Below are 21,866 nucleotides of genomic sequence, written 5' to 3'. Positions count from 1 at the left end.
AGTAAACCGTTGATAATCTGCAAACCTAAACAAGGGCTGCTGTAGCAGTGTCTGCAGCTACTCGTTGGAGATCTCTGATAAGCAATCTCGTAAAGACCCAGGCCTGCAGCGACTAAGGAAAGCAGGCAGGAAATAAAGGAGAAGCAGGGACATCCTGACATCAGCAACAAAGAAGGCTCTGCTGACCAGAGATGAGAAACACCCTGTGAGGAAGACTGTGGGGGATGTTCATCGCAGATAACCATTCCAGACCACCAGGATTGGAATTGGGGTGGAGAATGGAAAAATACCTATGTTAATGAACTCCAAGAAATAGCTGTAATAACCCTACCTCTTCTTATGAATATGCATGCCCTTGTGACGTAAACTGTGGCTTGTGCCAGCATGGAGTGTGCAGGATTGATGGAGCCATCCTGCCTGCACCCAGCACTGAATAAAGCATCCCTACTTCATAACTCTGCATGAGTTCTGGGGTTCAGTTCATAGAATCATAGAATCAACCAGGTTGGAAGAGACCTCCAAGTCCAACCTAGCACCCAGCCCTATCCAATCAACTAGACCATGGCACTAAGTGCCTCAGCCAGGCTTTTCTTGAACACCTCCAGGGACGGCGACTCCACCACCTCCCCGGGCAGCCCATTCCAGTGTCCAATGACTCTCTCAGTGAAGAACTTTCTCCTCACCTCGAGCCTAAATCTCCCCTGGTGCAGCCTGAGGCTGTGTCCTCTCGTTCTGGCGCTGGCCACCTGAGAGAAGAGAGCAACCTCCTCCTGGCCACAACCTCCCCTCAGGTAGTTGTAGACAGCAATAAAGTCACCCCTGAGCCTCCTCTTCTCCAGGCTAACCAATCCCAGCTCCCTCAGCCTCTCCTCATAGGGCTGTGCTCAAGGCCTCTCCCCAGCCTCGTCGCCCTTCTCTGGACACGCTCAAGCATCTCAGTGTCCCTCCTAAACCGGGGGCCCAGAACAGAACACAGAATGGAGAATGTGGAGGGCTCCCTGACACCTCCTTCGCAGATGGTCTCCAAGTGTTTTTCTCAGACACACTCCAGAGGCCTGAAGTGCTGCCCCGCACCAACCTACTGTGAATTGCCTGTACAGGAGGGGCTGCAGACCAGCACTTCTTTATCAGAGCCGTCGCCTGCCAATCGTCAGTGCCCACACTCTTAGCAGAGGCAAAATGGCATCGTTTCCCTAAACGATGTGACTGAAAGCATTGGAAACTCTGCACCAACCAACCGAAACACCACCCAGCTGAGCAAGACAGTAAGAAATTGCAGGTGAAGGAGCCAACAGCCCTGGCAGGTTTAGGACAGTGCAGGCAGCCTGCTGCTACTAGCTTTACCGCCTGCACAAACTGTCATGACTGCAGACGTGACATGAGCAATGCCGCCACCAGTTAGGCAATCTACGGCTCCGACCGGGCCGCTGTGGAGGTTTGTAGGCGGTGACTACCCGCAGGGAGGCAGAAGCGGGGCGGGAAAAAAACGTTCTGCCGAAACCCGGGATCGAACCAGGGACCTTTAGATCTTCAGTCTAACGCTCTCCCAACTGAGCTATTTCGGCTCCCGGCCGTTGTTTTTCTGAGCGATACCGGTAACGTTTTCTTCCACATGCATCATCTGGCTAATACCTGCGTTTAACAGTTTAAGACAGCGGTTGTTACTTGTCCTGTATCACTGGACACCATGACTACCACAAACGAATTATGACGAGTCTCTGCAAATAAAACTACGCCTTAACAAAGACAATTGCAGCAATAACATACAGGCATTTTGTATCGGAGTAACTGTTTCAGCTGTGGCACCCTGGATTATTAGGGGAGTAACAACTGTTGTGTGGAATTCAAGAGCATTATTACACTGAGAGTATTTTTGCTTCAGTGCTTTCAGGGACTTTATTTTGAAGTTTGACAGAGCTGACATTCCATAGGCATGAATAGAACAGGCACTTCCATCCTCATTTTCCCACAGTCTTGCTCAGAGAGGCACATTCCAGAGAAGCTCTATGTGTCTGCATAAATCACAAAGCCAAACTAAGCATAATTGCAAGAAAAAACAGTCTGTTCTCTTTTTTTTTGTGTGGCATTTATTCTGAAGAACAAATGATCCAGGGTAGGGTGTCCCTGCCCATGGCAGGGGGGTTGGAACTAGATGATCCTTCTGGTCCCTTCCAACCCTGACTGATTCTATGATTCTATATGGCATTCCTGCAGCTATGGGGGTTGAAAGCAGAGGATGTACCCAAGTGTGCAAATCAGCACATCTGGCGCTGCTGCTGGGCACTCACATCTCATGTTTGTGTTTATTTGCACATCCCAAGCTATCTGTGAGAGCATCCATTATGGATGCTTCCTGCATGCCACATGCATGTAGCTCAAGATTGTCCACTGCTTCTCCCTTCTGTTAGTCAAAACAAACCAAACTAACCTCTCTTACACAGTAACAGAAGAATTTAACTCATTTGCAAAGTCAACCTGATGTAGAGCAAAGTAGCTGAAAGCAAAAGCCTTCTAGAATAACACTGTCTTGCACCACATCCTGGACTCCAACATGGTGACACATGGGTTTGATGGGTAGACCACGAGATGGATAAAGAACTGGCTTAATGACTGCACCCAAAGAGTGGCTGTCACCAGGTCCATGTCCAAGTGGAGGCCAGTGACAAGCAGAGTCCCTCAGGGATCAGTCCTGGGACCACTCTTGTTCAACATCTTTGTCACTGACATGGACAGTGGCATTGAGTGCACCCTCAGCAAGCTTGCTGATGACACCAAGCTGTGTGATGCAGCAGACATGCTGGAGGGAAGGGATCCCATCCAGAGGGACCTGGACAGGCTGAAGAGGTGGGCACAAGCCAACCTCATGAGGTTCAAGACCAAGTGCAAGGTCCCGCAGCTGGGTTGGGGCAATGCCAAGCACAAATCCAGACTGGGCAGTGAGTGGATGGAGAGCAGCCCTGAGGAGAGGGACCTGAGAGTGCTGGTGGACGAGAAGCTCAACATGAGCCAGCAGTGTGCACTTGCAGCCTGGAGGGCCAACAAAATCCTGGGCTGCATCAGGAGAAGTGAAGCCAGCATGACAAGGGTGGAGATTCTCCCTCTCTTCTCCACTCTGCTGAGACCCCACCTGGAGTACTGCATCCAATTCTGAAGCTCCAGCACATCTTCACGAGAGGGAGTGTGTCCAGAGAAGGGCCACTGGGATGATCAGAGGGCTGCAGCAGCTCTGCTATGAGGACAGACTGAAAGAGTTGGGGCTGTTCAGTATGCAGAAAAGGAGGCTCCCAGGTGACCTTCTTGTGGCCTTTCAGTATGTGAAGGGGGCCTACAAAAAAGCTGGGGACTTCTCAGGCTCTCAGGGAGTGACAGGACTAGGGGGAATGGAGGGAAGCTGGAGGCAGATAGGTTCAGACTGGACGTGAGGGGGAAGTTCTTCACCATTGAGAGTGGTGAGAGCCTGGACTCACCCAGGTCGGTGCTTGAGGCCCCATCCCTGAACATGTTTAAGGCCAGGCTGGATGAGGCATCTTTATTTGATGATTCTCTGATATGTCTAAGCTGTGGCTTTGGCCAGCCTGATCTAGAGTAGGATGGCCCTGCCCATGGCCACCCTAGATGATCCTTGTGGTCCTTTCCAGCCCTGACTGAATCTGTAATTCTATGAACAATTTAAAATATGTTTTAATGTGTGTGCATTATATATATATAAAATTACTAACACCAAAACCAAAAATCTCTAAACACTTGGCAGGATTAAATCTTCAAAAACATTTAAATAAATGTCATCTTCCACTAAAAAATAATGGATCCTTTCAAAAATTTCACTTCCAGTGATATCACTTGTTTAGATAGCCACATAAATGTCAAAGTTTCCATTCCCAGCATCAAAATGTTCCAAACAACTTTCAAAAGATCTATTTGATACAGCAATTACACACTGCTGCTTTCTTTTGTGTAATTCTGATCTGATAACACTATCAGAATTGTTTCTACACTACCTATAGGCTGTCTGGGTCAGGACTACTGAATTTTATGTTCATTTCCTACTGCAACTCATTAAAGGCAAAGCTAAGGCAAATGCCCCAGGACCCACTCCTTCTATACTTACACTGATAAGGACTTCTGCACATGCTTGTGTTTTGAGAATCAAATTCCAGTTTGAGACCTTAGAAGTCAGCAATTTCTGAGTACACCATAGCATTCTAGTCCTGTGTTTCTGCAGATCTACACAAGAAAAAAAAGAGGAGGATCTAGGACTATGCCAAGCAAAGAAGCTACAGTAATAAATCAGTGTACTAGTTTGAAGCTAGCTAGAATGTTTTGGTGAGAAGGACGAGATTATAGGCTGTGAAAGGAAAACAATGGTGATGGCTACTTCATTCATAGGCTTGCTGAGATGTACAGGAACAAGAAATAAAAACAGATAACCTCACTTGGGCTGCTGGCTGAGCTGCATCTTACTCTCTAACCTCACCCTCCATTTTGGACTAATCCACTTTGCTTCCTAACTCCCTGGCTGAACCTCCATTCTTCCTTGGGACTGGGGTAAGGTCGAGAGGGGTAGGGGGAAGATGAAGGGGCAGTTGGGAGTCCCTCCCGGGGACTCAGGTTTCTGGGAGGGCTGTTGTGTTTATGTATTACCTTTTTACCTTGTATATTTCTGTATATAACTGTACATGCTGTAAATATCTCCTTGTATATTGTGCTAGCTGTAAATATAAGCTTCATTCATATTTCCAGAGCCAGCTGAGTCTTGTCTGGGAGATTTCCAAAGTGTGGGGGGTGGGGAACACCCAGACCATCATAATCAGAGAAGTTTTTCCTTCTATGTCTGCCACCTCAAAGCCAAAAAAAAGTGAATATTTATTAGTTCTTCCTATATACTGAAAATTTTAAACTCTCATCTACTTTTTTCAGTGTGTTTACTTGAGAGAAAGCAGCTGCATCATAACTTTTACTACTAAATCAACTTCAAAAAAGATTCATTGACATACTTCCTGAAGTTTCCTCCAAAACTCTACATTAAAAATAGACTATTGTTTCATCTTTAAAATGGTTATCACCAAAACCAGAAAAAAATGTGGAAGAGGAAACTGAACAAAGTCAACTGATCCACAATTCACAGGACACGATGTTTACAGTTTCTTCTCCATCAATAGCCTTCACAGACAGGAAATAACACCACTGGGATGTTTCTATTACAGTATTTCCAGTTTGTTACAATTACAGTTAAGAAAAGGAAATAAGCATATAAGAGACAGTAATACAGTAAAAAAGATGACATCTAAACCAAACCAACGTTTAAGAAAATGCTCCTGGAAATCTCAGTAAGAATACTTGCTACTTCTTGACACTTTTACACACACACCCCCATTAAAAAAGAAAAAAGGAGGGGGAGGCATTTGAAGTTACAAAGTAGATAAAAGTTTAATCAGTCATCCACAGAGAAAAGGATCAAACCATATGGATACCATATCTAGCTTGTATCACTGGATTTATACTCTTGGCATATAAAGTACAGAGTATTTCCCCTTGATAAAAAATAGATCTTTAAAGTGACAAAAATAACACATTACACTTTAAGAACAAACTAATGCATGTGAATGATTCCAGAGCTAAAACAAATTTCATTGAAAGTCCCCAAAACTGTAACTGGAATTATTTAGTCTTTACTAACATGGCAGATTTGGCTTCAGTTACACTAATTAACAGCATAATAAATATTCTTCACCCTGTATAGTTCTTTAAAATCAATACTTAGTGAGAATATAGTATTGCACCAAAAGCTGAAATTAACAGGTTCCACTTGGAAAGTGCTGAAACTCTTCAAGGTGTGCTGTATTGTCATTCTGTATTCATCACAGTTCACTTATCTTGAATACATTAAGAGTTCGGTTTGGCCACCTGGAATGAAGGCTTCGAAGAAAAGACTGTGTGAGGTAGAATAAACTCCTTCAGGTTCTCCACCACCCTATGGACCACTGAGCTGTGCAAATGGCTCTGTCACAGGAAAGGGTTCCAAAGCTTTCTCTGTGTTTTTCCAGTTATGAAAGTTTTCCTTGTACCATTCAACTAGTATGAAGAGAAAGCTGATTAGTCAAGTCAGCCAGAGACACAAGGGAAATTCAAACAGTCCCACCAATATCCTAGCCCAACAACATGCTAATAGTTATGTAGCCTATAAAATTAAAAATATATAGTTTCAGTTTTAGAAATTCTTCATTAAACTTAGTCTAGCATTAAAAAGCAATTAATTCTAGCACTTTATACACTTTAATGTGATATTTTTTTCTTTATAAAATCAGGTAAATTAGCTACTTAAAAAGTACCCAATTTTATGTAAAATGGAAGTGTTACATTCATTCTCTTTACTTCAAATTAACTAACCTGTGCACCCATTTCCCCCTATTTCCCTTGTCCCATCACATCTAAATCAAAGTGTAAAAGCCATCAGTCCTACTTGTTTTCTTTATTCCTTCTTTCCAAGGCACTTTAGGTCTCCATCCTAAATTGTGCATTTTTTCTGAGTTCATTGGGTATCTCAGGTCATTGGTAGGTCTGCAGAAGTACAAAATGCACACAGAAAACAACCTGGTTAGACTTTTTCATTAATTAGGGATGCAGTACCTCACACTTCAGGAGGTACTGCTTTAATTCTGTTCTGAAAACAATTTGATTAGACTGTTTCATTAATAAGAGATGCAGTACCTCACACTGTCTTCAGGAGGTATGCTTTAAGTCTGAAAATTCCCATCAACATGAACAAATAATATTGCCCTCAAAAAACACACAGCAGCTGAGTGCAGCTACAATACAATTCAGCATGTACAGTCAGCAACTTAGAATTGACTAGAATAAACATGAATTAACATCATATTGGCACAAAAATGAATGCAAAACTCAAATTGCTGCCACTACAATTGTGTGATTCAGTGCATGTGCAACACTCCAGACAGTCACCACACACACCAGTGTTTTCTAGTATCCTCAGTCACATTTTTTTCACTCTGAAAGCCTACAAATTTCAGATTTGAAATACAGACTTCCAAAGCATTGTCATTACAGTGCCTCATTAGCTACACAAACTTAGAAACACTGAATATGCAGAATCCCAGGTTGCAGCATTCAACACAGAAAAAAAAATCACAGAGAGAGTGATTTGCAATTGGAATGGGCTGCCCAGGGAGGTGGTGGAGGCACCGTCCCTGGAGGTCTTCAAGAAAAGACTGGATGAGGCATTTAGTGCCATGGTCTCGTTGACTGGATAGGGCTGGGGGATAGGTTGGACTGGATGCTCTTGGAGGTCTCTTCCAACCTGGTTGATTCTATGATTCTATGTGTTGGTTTGAGGATAATTGGAATACTTTAATGAGAGAAATTAGAACATTGGCTGTGAAAGAGAAAATAGTGATGTCTGTATTAATCATTGGATTGCTGAGGGATATAAAACCACAAAACAACAACAAAGTGTCTCATTCTGTGGCTTGCTGCTCACTAGTTAACTGTCTCTGACTGAATCTGTGTAACCCAATCTAATCATTTTTCTTCTAACTTCTTGTCAGCTTTTAGCATCTCACCCCAGGCTTTCCCTGCAAAGATTAAGATTTCTGAGATAAGAGAGAGGTGAGAAGAAGGGGTTAGTTGGGAGCCCTCCTGGGCAGTCTTGGCAGGCGGTTTAATTTCTGTATTACTTTTAACTTGTATACAATTGTACATGTCTGTATATATGCTTGTAAGTAAGTGCCATGCTGTACATAGAGCTTCATATTAACTTCCAGCCATACAAGGCTAGACTGGTGATTCCAAGTGGAGGGAGGGAAACTCCCAAACCACATCACCTATGTTCAAGCACAGCACAATTTTTCACTTCCACAACCTGGCAGTTAGGTAGCCTAGCCCAGCATTCCTCTTTTACTGGCACTAGCTAAGCTATGTCAGCAGATGAACCAGCTACTTATCATTATTAAAACATGCTAATCTCAAACAGAAGCAGAACTAATTTTTCCATGGCAAGTAACCCCCATGACCTTTAAGTAGCTCATTACAGAATTAAATCATTAGCTAGGTATCTTAAGAATCATTTGTAAGACCTCAACATTCTTTGAAAGATGTATTCCTATGTGTATTGTATTCCTTGTATTCCCAAGCTTATTTATGTTTAAATATTAGAAGACAAGGCCAAATACACAGGAAGACACATCTCAGTCTAAATTAGAGTAAGCTCATATTGTGTCAGCCTAAGGCAATGTGTTCAGAGTCCTGCAATACACTCAGGATTTTGAAGAAGCTTCCTCTTAAAACCAAAAATGTGTACATTTAAACACTTCAGATGCCATGATAATCCAAATGTGAACAGAATTCTAAAGGCCACAACAAAACTTAACTGCTATGAGCAGATACATAATTCATAATCACTCTGGAGAGAATGATATCTAAAGTAAGCTGAGGCTCATTGCTGCTGCAGAAAAGAAATGGAGATAAGAGAACAGAGCCAAATCAAGCCTGAAATTATGGAGGAAACACACAGCAAAAGCATTTCTATGAAAGCTATCATTTTTGCTGCCACCCTAACTTTGGCACCTCGGAGTTTTACAGCTACTTTTGAGACAGCAGGTTTAGCTTAAGATAGGAATCTAAAATTAACTAGGCTCTGTAGGTGCACATTTCTGCCTGTGGAGAGTGGGTCTTGCCTATAAAGTACTAAGTCAGAACTAGTCTCATTAAGGTCACAATACTAAAGCTAAATGAGACATGACAGGATTTGTCTAATTCAAGTGACACTGAATACAAAGTAATGGTATAACCACCTAAACTACCCTTAAGAAAAGATCTAGTCACCATGTAAAACTTGTCCTTCTCATTACTGAAGTCTGCTCTGTAAGAAGCCTGAAAAAACGTTTGATGACAGACACATTCTGCTTCATGGCAAACAAAAGTGCTCTTACTCCCTCAAAAGTTTTCCTTTGTACAGAGCAGAAACACTTTCCAAAATAAAAGAGTTTTGCCAAACTCACAGAAACCTTCAGGAAAAAGCTATCCTGGGTGTGCTTTGTTATTTTCTCACCTGTCTTTGACATAATCCATCCAGTACTCCATTTCAGATTCTGAAGTAGTCTTCTTTATCTGTCAAAAGAAACAAAAAATATTACCACACATTTTGCACTGTCTTAACATACATTTTAAAACTAGATTTTTTTAACCAGATGTGCTAGTTTGAGCTTAGCTGGAATATTTTAATGATAGGAATTAGATTATAGGCTGTGAAAAGGAAACAATGGTGATGTCTGCTGCACTCATAGGCTTGCTGAGATGGATAAAAACAAGAACACAAATATAGATGACAGAGTTGCTCTCTGGCTTCTGGCTGCCTCCCTTCTCTCCCTAACTTGCTGTCTAACTAATCTGTCTGCTTCCTAACTCCCCTGGCCAATTCTCCAAACTCACCTTGAACGTAAGGTGAAGTCTGGGATAAGGTAGAGGGGTGGAAAGGAGGTGGTTGGGAGCCCCTCCTGAGGACTCTGGTTTCTGGGAGGGCTGTTGTGTTTCTGTATTACTTTTTAACTTGCATATTTCTGTCTCTAGCTGTATATATTGTAAATATCTGCTTGTATATTGTGCTAAGCTGTAAATACAAAGCTTCATTCTTTAATTTCCAGCTGCTGAGTCTAGTTTGGGTGATTTTCTTAAGTGTGGTGGTGTAGGTAACATGCAAACCATCACACCAGATTTAAGGCTGTTAAAAACAAACCAACCAATCAGCCAAAACACACAAACAAAAATGGTCTTTTGTCTAAACTTGAGTTCTCAAACTACTGGAATTATCTAATCTATCTAAACAAATTCCAATAGCTGTCTTTCATCCAAGAACTGCCTAACCATTCATGATCAGATTTCAGTAGTGTCTCACTCTCAACAAACAATGAAGCAGCCAGCATGAAAAATTCCCTACTAAATGTTACTTAATTGTCATGTCAGTTATGTCCCAGTTGGGGTAACTGCTGCAGCAGCTCAATGCATGATAGCCTGTACTGCAAATTTACATAGTACAGCTGCCACAGAAAGGGTAGTCAGTCCTTCTGCAGCAACAACCGTCTAAGATCCACTACAAGCCTAAGCTCTCTCAGAGCTGCAAGAGGTTTATAGTAGTAGTCCATATAATAATATATACATGTGGAGTGACTGGTAAAGACAAGCATCGTAACTGTGTACTTACTAAATGGATTAACTCCTTAGCAAGCTGGACAATGGACATCTCAAAGTTAGTTCCAATGTTATAAATTTCACCTGGCTTTCCCTCCTTCAGGACAGTAAGGAATGCTTCTACTACATCTGCTGCATAAAGGAAATTCCGTCTCTGAAGTCCAGAACCATGAATACAGCTTAAAATTGGGAAAAGGAAAGAGATTTTTGTTAGTCGTTAAATAGAAGTATTCCATTTATTAAGACTTTTGTTTTAAGAAGTTTTGCTGTTAGCACAGAATCAACCAGGTTGGAAGAGACCTCCAAGATCATCTAGTCCAACCTATCATCCAGCCCTCTCCAGTCAACCAGACCACGGCACTAAGTGCCTCAGCCAGGCTTTTCTTCAACACCTCCAGGGACAGTGACTCCACCACCTCCCTGGGCAGCCCATTCCAATGGTAAGTCAATCTCTCTGTGCACAACTTCATCCTAACATCCAGCCCAGACCTCCCCCCGGCACAACTGGAGACTGTGTCCCCTTGTTCTGTTGCTGGTTGCCTGGCAGAAGAGACCAACTCCCATCTTGCTACAACCTCCCTTCAGGTAGTTGTAGACAGCAATGAGGTCACCTCTGAGCCTCCTCTTCTCCAGGCTGCACACCCCCAGCTCCCTCAGCCTCTTCTCATAGGATTTGTGTTCCAGGCCTCTCACCAGCTTTGTCACCCTTCTCTGCACACATTCCAGCACCTCAACATCTCTCCTGACCTGAGGAGCCCAAAACTGGACACAGTACTCAAAGCAGTTACTGAAGGTACCTTATGTAGCTGACATGAAAACAACCCTGTAAGGAAATCCTATTGTAAGAACAAGCAATTCATAACTTGGTTATAAAGTTACCATTTTACAAATTACACAACATATTTAGAACTGTAATTAGCAGAGACACTACAAATAAAAAAGCAAATTTCTTACCATTTTCTGTTCTGTTGCAACAGAGATATAAACTTTGGAATAACCTAAGTAATTGAACAACAAAAAAAAAAATCATTATTATTTTAGAAGCTGTTACTCTGCAAAGAACATGGGCCTCCACCACTAAGTATTTGAATAAAACTGTGCTAGTTTGAGCATAGCTGGAATGTTTTGGTGAGAAGGACTAGATTATAGGAAAACAAGACTGATGTCTACCTTGCTCATTGGCTTGCTGAGATGTATAAAAACAAGAATCAAAACACAGATATAAGGGAGTCTCGCTTCTGCTGGGGAACTGGCTGAGCTGCATCTCTAACCTCACCCCTCTCTGCCATTTCTTTAATTAATCCACTTTGCTTCCTAATCCCCTGTCTGAACCTCCATTCTTCCTTGGGACTAGGGTAAGGTTGAGAGCAGTAGGGGGAAGTTGAAGGGACAGTTGGGAGCCCCTCCTGGGGACTCAGGTGTCTGGGAGGGCTGTTGTGTTTCTGTATTACCTTTTACCTTGTATATTTCTGTATATAACTGTATATACTGTAAATATCTGCTTGTATATTCTGCTAAGCTGTAAATAATAAGCTTCATTCAATTTCCAGAGCTGGCTGAGTCAAGTCTGGGTGATTTCCAAAGTGTGGGGGGACAGGGAACACCCAAACCATCATGAAAACCTTTTAAATAGTTTTAAGTTATCTTAAGTATAATCAAAGAACTCATTCAATCTGGACACTGCAAGGATTTAGGGTTGCTTTTATCAACAGCAGATGCATTTCTTGCATTGTAAAGCAACCCTCCTGGTCAACCATTACAAATCAGTCATTATAAATGTAACATTTTTAAAGAAGAAAATGGTTCCATTGCTTTTCACACACAGAAATGCACCAGAGTTCAACTAGAGTTTATAACATAGTGTAAACTTCCAGGAAATTGCAGTACATCTACAATCAGAAAGTAAGAGTCATTAAAATAGTTACATTTGGAAGAGAATCAACAGAGAATTTTAAGGTTAAGCAAACACAGATCAAGTGATAACCACTAGCTCACAGCATAAAGATTTACAATATTATGTTCAGCTGTAAGCTTAGATCCATGCATAATGTCCCAGAAAATTCAGGGCAGTTAGCCCCACTATTGAAGTTTTTAAACTGAAACAACTAGAAACCTATTCCAATTCTTTTAATTTCATTAACACACTACTCTAATCATAGGAGCACACATACAAAGTAAAACAAAAAAATACATCTAGCCTAGTACTGTGCTCTTAGTAGCAACTAAAAGTGAATACTTAGGGAAGAATACACGTATGATGAAAGTAAGTAAATAGTGATACATCCCCTGAAGGTACTCCCAACATCATGCAACCTGTAGCCAGACATTTCCTATGGCACTGATCAGTGGAAAACATAAGCCAACGCTTATCTACCTGCAATGATGTGGGGGAAAGTAAATTAATTTGCAAAAAACCCAACACCCTACACATAAAAATCAATTTAAAATAATGTATACCTCTTTAGAACTTCAATATAGAGCTACATTTCACAGAAGCTTCAAACTCCAAAAAGTGTATGTATGGTTATCACTATCAGTGTTATGTCCATTCACTAGCACAGCAGATCTTAGTACTGCCTGCAAAGACACCTCCCTCTCAACTAACTGTTTTAAACAGCCCACAAGGTATGTATGGACACATGCAAAGTACAACTCTTTCTGTACTGTACAGGGTTAACCCTCTAGGGGGAGTAACCTTGAACCTGACCCTAGGTGATCTTGACCCCTCCCCAGGGGTGAGTCTCAATGCTACCAGGTGATGGTTAGCCCACTCCCTCTCCTGTCTAAAGGCCTATAAAAGCAGGGGGACTTCCTGTTTCTCTCTCTCTGCACTCCCTGCTTCCCTGCTTACCAGCATCACCATCCTGTTCCAGGTTCTTACCATGTGGCCATCACCCACGAGGCAGACAAATCCATTACCATCAAAAATCTGGTTGTATTTACACATTTTGTATTTGTTTTTCTTTCCCTATACCTTTGTAGCTTCCCTACCTCAGATACCTTTTTAACTTATTGTTAAACATTCCTTCCTTTTTTTTTTAACTTCCAAATCAGAGTGAGATCATTTATTTGGGTGTGCTTACCTTTTCCTCTCTCTACAGCTAATTTCTTTCTTTTGGGAAAGAAGGGGGAGGAGGGAAGGGCACCCTAAAATATCATTATTGGTTCTATCAAATATATTTGAGTCTCTGGGAATTTAAATTAGAGCCAAGACATGTACTACTGCTTACCTTGTATCTGATTGCTACAGCTTCATCTTATCTATGTTCCATTACAGGTTGGAATATCTCTTTACCAAATGTTTCTCTCTCATAATGTACTGTTTGAAACGTTTAGCTCACTTATTGAGTGTTGATAATGACAGCACATGACATGTGAGTAAATGCACTTAGAAAGTGAACCCTACCAAGCATAGGGCAGTTAAATATCCCTTGAAAAATTACAAAGTCATTGCAGTCAAATTCATGTAAATACTGGAAGTCTTCAACTGATGTTTTACTGACAATGGAAAAAGATGCATCCACTGTGTTGATGGTCAGACATACTAGTGTGAGATCAAAATAGATAATCACAGCCAAGCGTACACAGATATATTTGCAAGACAGTGCAAGACAGACAAATCAGAAAACAGTAGCATCATGACATCCCAAAATTAGTGTGTACTGAAGCTCAGAGTAAAGCACAGGGTTAACTTACTTTTTCTGGATACTGGTGAGGTCCATAAACATTACTGCTCCGTGTGATAACAACTGGGAACTTTAAAGCATTAAACATGAAAGTCATTACATAAGAAAATACATACCAGTAAAAATCTGCATGCTTCCTGCCAATCAATAATACACTGACATACCTACAGTGCTTATTCAAAAATCTACATGCCCTCACAAACTTGAATGAATGAAGCTATCCGTGCTTTTTGTCAAACAGGCAAGGGCCTCCAGCCTCCTCAGACCGTCAGAAGCACAAGGGACAAATGCTTGTAATCTCTCAGTCTTGCTTAGGAGCCACCATGATCTATCTGGTTGACTAGAAATTGGCTTACTATTTCTTATTGCAGGAAAACAACACATGTCAAAACCAAAAGACTAAGGTATTCAAAAGTGTGAACATTTTTACTTGAGCAAAACTGGGTAATCAAGTTTTCCCCTCTCCCCTCCCTTTATTTTTTTGCTTTCACTACAAGTCTAGTCTTACTACAAATTTATTTTTGCATATTTTACTTCTGTATAAATGGATTTCCTTCAAACTTAACACTGTTTTCTCGAATTGCTAATGTTCTCTTTGACCATTTTATCAACGAATATTTTTGGATATTAGAGTTCAGAATAAAAAAAAATAAGAACATTTGACTTCTCACTGTCTTGCAGTGTATCTTCACCAGTAAGTGGTGGACATCCTCCAACACACCCAAACTAGAAGACTAGCAGTCAGAAAAGTCACTGTGTGGACTAGTACTGATTTTTTTTAATACTCTTACATATGTAACACAGACACCTAAGTATTGACTTGAGAGTTTAGGAAGCTTACTTGGTATCTTTCCCAGTAAGACTGAACAGAACACTCTGCAGCTGCTTTAGAGGAAGCATAGGGATTTGTTGGACGTTTTGGTGAAGATTCATCAAATTCCTAAAATGAAAAGAGAAATTTGTTTTACTCATTTTGTTTTGCCCAGATAAATCTTAAAGTTACAAAAGCTGCAGTTGCAACTGAAATTAAAAAAAAATCCCTAAATATCAAGGACCACAGACTGGTAAAAATCTCCCTTCTGCTTACAGCAGAAGAGGAACAGAAGAATGTATTTATCAAACACAGGAGACTGCTAGAATACTGGCAGTAATATTTTTATACTCCTGGTAAAGCACTTCACAACAGCAGGTCCTTAAGATTTTTATCTTGTACAATAGTAAGTTCTTACAAGGAGGTTCAATCCTTAGAGTACCATTGCACTACAGCTAGCAAATTGACCTTTCAGTCCTAAATAAAATGGGTCCATTATCTCACTGCTTCGGGTAACAGGCATTCAATATAAAGCATGCTACAAAGAAAATTTAGGAGAGTTTTGATACTTAGCTTTCTGGAGACAACCAGTGCTTATGTACAAGCTCCAGTAAGTCATACATTTACAGAGACCAAGGAAAGATAGATTAAAGCTAGTAAACCTAGAAAAACCCTCATACATTTTTAATCTTACCTCATCAGTACTACCTCCATACACTTCATCTGTACTAACATAGACAAACTTCTCCACGTTGGCTTCATGCGCAGCAGCAACCAGCACATTAGTGCCATAAACATTCACGTAAGTGAATTCCAGGGCACGCCAAAATGAAAGATCTACATAAAAATAATCCAGACAATTCTGATTACATTTAGCCAACATAGGGCTTCCTATCAAAGCATAATATTAAAGGTTGCAATATAGACTGGGGCTTCTACACTAATGCTTTGATTGTCAGACAGCAAGGTCATTATTAAATAAAGACACTTCAAGACAATATCCTTGGTCTGTACAAGAGGCTGGAATCAGAAGCAAAAGCTTACTGGCTATGGATGGTTCCATTTGAAACAGAATTACCTAAGTTTATTTAAGTGGCATAATAACTATCTCTCCTCTCCACTAGGAAAGGCCAAGTTCAGTAACCGAAAGTGTCACTTTGACAGTTGTATAACATAGTACTATATACATCTTAATTAACTAGCATCTGGTTTAATTCTGACAATTCTGGCCAGGTATTTTCCTGCATAATTCTTTGATAATTTGTTCTCACAGTGAAAGGAGTATGGTAAGGATAGCTCTCATTAATAGTTTTACTAAAAAGCTGTAATTTGAAATAGGTGCTTCTAAACATATTTAGCACCCAGGTAGGATTCTGAAGGGAACTATGCTTAATTCTTCAGCTTCCAGACAGCAGGTTTTCCTGCAAAGTTGGAGCAAACTGAGTTAAAAGTTAAGACTATTAACAAATTATTTCTCCATTACCTTCGTGACTCCACCAGTACACTGGGCACATTTAAAAATACAACACAAAAGAAATGCCAGGAATTACTATTTATGCACAACTGAAAGAGACAACAATCAGATGAAGCACTTTGTAAAGTAAGCCTGTGAACCTCTGTAAGTCTTGAATCACGTAGCTTGTGAAGACAAACTGTATCCTTGTTTTATATGAAAAGATGAAAAGTATCAGTATATATTTCAAACAAACATGCTCATAGAAAATAATAATACCAAAATATTACTCACCTACATGTGTCTGGGCTGCAAAATGAAGGACTATATCTATTTTCTCAGTTTCAAAGAGCCGTTTTATGAAATCGGGTTCACAAATATCTCCCTAAATAAGAAAAAAAAATTAAAGAATTCTTTTGGTTAGAAAGTAATAAGCTTTCATTTGTACTAAGCATCACATAAAAGGGAAAAAAATACAAAGGAAGCACAGGATACAAATAGCACTACCAGGTAAGGTTGGGACGATTTATCAATGCCATGTCTAAAATAAAACCAGATATAAATATCACAATTTCACAGATTGCATCAGGTAGCAATGGATCCTCAAAGGTCATCTTGTCCAACCACCCTGCAGGGACACCTCCAACTAGATCAGGCTGCTCCGGGCCACATCAACTCTGATTTTTAATGTCTCCAGCAACAGGGCCTCAATCACATTGCTGGGGAGCCTGTTCCAGTACTTTACCACTTTCATTGTAGAGAACTTCCTCCTTATGTCTAACCTAGCTCTACCCTGCCCCTCATCCTATCACTACAAGCCCTTCTAAACAGTCTTTCCCCAGCCTTCCTGTAGGTTCCTTCAAATACTGAAAAGTAATTATATAAGGTCTCCCCAGAGCCTTCTCCTTTCCAGGATGAACAGCCCTAATTCTTTCAGCCTGTCTTCATAGGAGAGGTGCTCCAGCCCACTGATCATCTTTGTGGTCTTCCTCTGGACCTGACCCAGCAGGTCCATGCCCCTCTTCTGTTGCAGGCCTCAGAGCTATTTTGAGCAACACTCTTAACGAAACTTATTTCAGGATTTGCATTATTATTTAACATTAGAAACGGCATCGTTGCTCAAAATAATACATAACACACGTATAGCAAGTGCCTTAATGTCAGTAGAGCAAGTCTGGCTATCGGACACTGACACCTAGTGGCACTATAAAAGGTGAAGTGAATTTCCACTTAAGATTGGATGACTTGCACAGATTTTCTTTCTTTTGTGGCTTGTTCTGGTAATCTGGGGAGGTGCTGTTGTTGGTATTTTAATAGATATATCCATAAAAGCGTCAGGCATCGATCCACAAGCCATTCTTTAGTTTGGTGCAGAAGCAACAGGTGTACATTAAAGGTAAATGCAAGCTGAGGAAAAGCTTTTGGTACTTACCTGTTTGATCAACTTAAATTTTTCAGCATTTTCAATAACAAGGCAATTATCTAAAAGTAGTTCAAATGCATCTATGTTTTAAGAAGCTTGCAAGCAACAATTCTGAACAGCCTCAGAGAAGCACAGTATGTCAGAAATGGGAGAGAAATTAACTCATTTTCCTACTTCTCATCCTTGAACAGAACTGAAACACTCCAGCAAATACTTCAGGCTCACACATTATTTTGAACTAAATGGTTACTTTAAAAACAAAGCAAACAAAAAAAAAAACCCGCACCTCTGAAATTCAAACTCATCTGTGATGAGCAACAACAGAACTTCTAATAAAACTGTGTCTTTCATACAGCCTCTTATGAAAGTCCTCTGAAGTTTTACTTCTCTAGCCTCCAAAACCACACTTCTCTTCTACAGCACCACTACAGCATTTATCCTTCCTGCTCTCTCCTACAGTCAGTAATAATAGCATTACAGTTCTAATCACAAGGCTTGTCTATCAGGTACTATTTTTCACAGTGTATTTTTTTCTATCAGTGTAAATTATTTGGCTGCATATCAGCTGCCTATTAAGCTCTGATCAAACTTCCTTCAAAAAACAAACAAACAAAAAAACACCCAAAAGGGCCCGAAAAGTTGGAATGAATTGTACTGATCTAAGTTTTATGAAAACATATTCCTACTCTAGTGCAGAAGATCCATCATTTCTTGCTAGTATCCCACTACTTCACATAGGAATTTGAGTATTTACAGGATGCCTTCCAGAACTCTATGCTGTCCCCAACAATGTTCATATATACCCAGATAACAAGGCCTTTCTAATGCATTCATACACTTCATATCACATAATGGAAACTGTCAAAATATAAGAGATATGTTTAACTTACATCTACTACCTTGACAGTTTCCCCAAAGTTGTTATCTCAGAAGTGCTTCAGCACATAAACGTTCTAACTGCTGGGCTTATCTCAACAGCAAACCTAAACCCATCTCCTGTCCGGACATAAGGCTGTGGAAACAGTAACCTAATTTAATTGGTGTAATTTTGAAAAGGAAAGGCATATTCTGGATACTCCTAGGAGACCCTGTTCCTACACAGCATCAACAGCAGTAAAAGGAAGAATGAAGCCTGATGTCTAATGCTAAAAGAATGTGTTGCATACCATAGACTATGATAAATTACAGTGTTTGAAGGTGAAAAATCTAAGAGAGCATCAGAGAAACATGAAAGAGCGGAATCTGATTCCATATTACCTATTGTAAGTGAAACAATTATACCTAAATCCACTCATCTCTACAGCCTCATTTTTACCAGTTCTGTACCTGTATTATATGGTAAAATACGTCAACTTTCAAAAGATTACTGCATGGAAGAGGCAGAACATCACCAACTTCTGTGGATGAAACAAGGTAAAGAGATGAAGTAAATGCTGTTATGTCCACCCGATTGTTACATACACTGACATGTGACTTACACTGCCTCATTCTTGACAATGAAGAATTTCAACTTTACCATGTATGAAAGCAGTGGCTATTGGTTTGGGTAGCTCTGGAGCCCACATCACCTTGGTATGAAGGCATAACGATCAGTTCAGAATGCAAGATTCCTAGAAGAGAAGGCTTTGTTACCTGGATAAACTTGTAGTTTTCTTTCTCAGAGACAGTTTCAAGGTTCTTCAGGCTTGCACAGTAGTCTAGCTATGGAGAAATACCAAGTCAATCTCATGAACTGGTCTTTGCTAATGTAAATAAGCTAACTAAGATCCAACCTAATTACTAGAGCGTTTGAGAACAAAGTAAAATCCTTTTTTCAAAAGAAAAGCTATTATGCAAAGAAGCTTTAAAAACAAAAAAATATAAAAGATATTCTAACTCCCCAAAATTCTTAACCAGAAGTTTAGAGTTTCAAAAGGTCCCTTCACTTTTTTTTTGTTACAAGTAGTTTATGTCTGGTGGATACAGGACTGTAAGCATGAACAACAGGTACTTTTTGGTTTGGCATAGGAAGAAATGGATAGCCAAACAAAAACCATACTAGACAACAATAACCCTTTCAAGTTTCAAACGCTATAGATTACATTAACGATAGTTTTAAATAACTTCCCATATCAAGAAATAAGCTAAGCTATTTACCTTATCTAGATTTATAATCAGATAGTTTGGATAGTTTTTCACTAGGGAGACAACTACATGTGAAGCACTGTAAGATAGAAGAAAAACATATTTTACACTTGTATAGTTAGCTTTACAGTAACATAGAGATAACAAATTACAAACAAGCTCAGCAATACCAAAATGCTTCAGGGAAAAGGGGAGTTCAAAAAATAAAGAATAAAGGTTCTTCACAGAGAGAGTGATTTGCCATTGGAATGGGCTGCCCAGGGAGGTGGTGGAGTCGCCATCCCTGGAGGTGTTCAAGCAAAGCCTGGCTGAGGCACTTATTGCCATGGTCTAGTTGATTGGATAGGGCTGGGTGCTAGGTTGGCCTGGATGATCTTGGAGGTCTCTTCTAACCTGGTTGATCCTATGATGTATTTTAAGACACATCAACATTATTCTATTGATCATGACCTTAAGCACATATTGTTGTGAAACTAAGAAGTCTGATTAAAAGTTCATGCTATAACCAAAGAAAACAGCACTGCTCACAGCCACCTAAAAAACCCCAAGCCATTATATACTGGATTCAACTACTATCCTAAAATACTTTTATACTCTTTACCTTTATACACCAAGTATTAACAAGAACTAAACCATCATCCCTCCTAACTTGCAACACTGATTCTCCTACACTGATGCTATGTGTAAGAAGTAATGACAACCTGGCTACTAGGTGTAACTTCTCTTTGGTACAGTCCTGTGCACAAGAGGCTCACCCCTGAGAGTTCGGGTTTAGCAGGGCCTCCAAGCTGAAGAGTATACACACAAATCTAGCCACAGAATGACAGAATCACAGAATCAGTCAGAGTTGGAAGGGACCACAGCGATCACCTAGTCTCAACCCCCCTGCCATGGCCAGGGACACCCTACCCTAGAGCAGGCTGCCCACAGCCTCATCCAGCCTGGCCTTAAACACCTCCAGGCATGGGGCCTCAAACACCTCCCTGGGCAACCCATTCCAGGCTCTCACCACTCTCATGCTCAACAACTTCCTCCTCACGTCCACTCTGAATCTCATCTCCAGCTTTGCTCCATTCCCCCTAGTCCTGTCACTCCCTGAGAGCCTAAAAAATTCCCTCCCCAACTTTTTTGTAGGCCCCCTTCGGATACTGGAAGGCCACAGAAGGTCACCTCGGAGTATCCTTTCCCTCAGACTGAACAGCCCCAACTCTTTCAGTCTGTCCTCATAGCTGCTCCAGCTCTCTGAGCATCCCAGTGGCCCTTCTCTGGACACGCTCCAGCATGTCCGCATCTCTCTTGTAATGGGGGCTCCAGAACTGAGTCTTCTCACAGCTTCAGCCTCTGAACAAGCTGACAGGCTTTAGCTTTAAAGCGGACTTTGATAATTATTCTCTGCCTCTAGCAGAGCCCGTATCACGGGGGAGTGGAGGTGATCACAGCAGGCTAGCGCAAAGCACTGCCAGCCCCTTATCCCATCCTGGCTGGGACCGAGAATCGACTCTTAGTGTCGACAGTAGGAGGTCCCTTCACCGAACATCAACTTCCTTAACATGGACAGAAAAGTACAGGGCAGCAGCTCAGTTCTCTCCACAGAGCTTCCCATACCGAGATCCGCCATACGAGAGAGGCACAGGAAGCCTACAGCGCAAAATCGGACCTCTGAGCCAGCCGAGACAGGTCCTATGGGGACACGCAAGCGAGGCGGCACCACGGGACCCCTCACCTAACACATCCCTCATGCGCCCCCACAAAGCAGACAGACCCCTCCCGGGTCAGCAGAGAGGCGAGGATGCTTCTGGGGCACGGCCACTCACATGAACCCCGCGCCGCCTGTCACCAGCAGCCGCTTCTCGAAAGCCCGCAGCTCCGGGGAAATCGGTAGAGCCGACATCATCCGCGCTTTACGGTAGCGGATCTCAACCCCGTACCGCTTTGCGCCGCCACATCACACCTACACATGCGCACCACTGGAGGCGGCCCTGTTTCTCCCGGAGGTTTCACGGCCAGGCCCGCGGCGACAGCAAGATCCAACATCGCTAAACGCCCTCCTCTCCCCTGAGCAATGGAAGCGAGCGGCATCGCCGCGAGTGTGCCACACGCCAAGAGCAGACATAGCTCCCGCCGCCTTCAATGGCCACCGCCGCCTTTTGCGACGATAGGTCTCAACTT

At 41.5% G+C, this 21,866-nt stretch overlaps 1 protein-coding gene and 1 non-coding gene across 3 annotated transcripts; both read right to left on the bottom strand.

Moving 5' to 3' along the window:
- Positions 1–1,492: 1,492 nt before the first annotated feature.
- On the bottom strand, positions 1,493–1,565 carry TRNAF-GAA (transfer RNA phenylalanine (anticodon GAA)). The gene has a single exon. It is a non-coding gene; the product is annotated as a tRNA-Phe (tRNA).
- Positions 1,566–5,401: 3,836 nt separating this feature from the next.
- On the bottom strand, positions 5,402–21,862 carry TGDS (TDP-glucose 4,6-dehydratase). 2 transcript variants are annotated; one of them, XM_064143895.1, is made up of 12 exons: positions 21,512–21,859; positions 19,710–19,776; positions 19,206–19,274; positions 16,445–16,535; positions 15,392–15,534; positions 14,728–14,826; positions 13,897–13,956; positions 11,155–11,198; positions 10,214–10,379; positions 9,065–9,123; positions 6,461–6,558; positions 5,402–6,072 (listed from the first exon to the last, which is right to left on the bottom strand). In XM_064143895.1, the coding sequence occupies exons 1-12, from the start codon at positions 21,589–21,591 to the stop codon at positions 5,972–5,974; spliced, it is 1,077 nt and encodes a 358-aa protein (XP_063999965.1). In that variant the 5' UTR covers positions 21,592–21,859; the 3' UTR covers positions 5,402–5,971. The 2 variants fall into 2 exon arrangements, with proteins under 2 accessions (XP_063999965.1, XP_063999966.1); XM_064143896.1 differs by having other exon boundaries at positions 5,983–6,072; positions 6,388–6,558; positions 21,512–21,862.
- Between the last annotated feature and the right edge of the window lie 4 nt (positions 21,863–21,866).

This window comes from Pogoniulus pusillus, chromosome 5 (genome assembly GCF_015220805.1).
Source record: "Pogoniulus pusillus isolate bPogPus1 chromosome 5, bPogPus1.pri, whole genome shotgun sequence".
Classification (NCBI taxonomy): domain Eukaryota; kingdom Metazoa; phylum Chordata; class Aves; order Piciformes; family Lybiidae; genus Pogoniulus; species Pogoniulus pusillus.
This window is presented reverse-complemented; position numbering and strand designations above follow the sequence as displayed.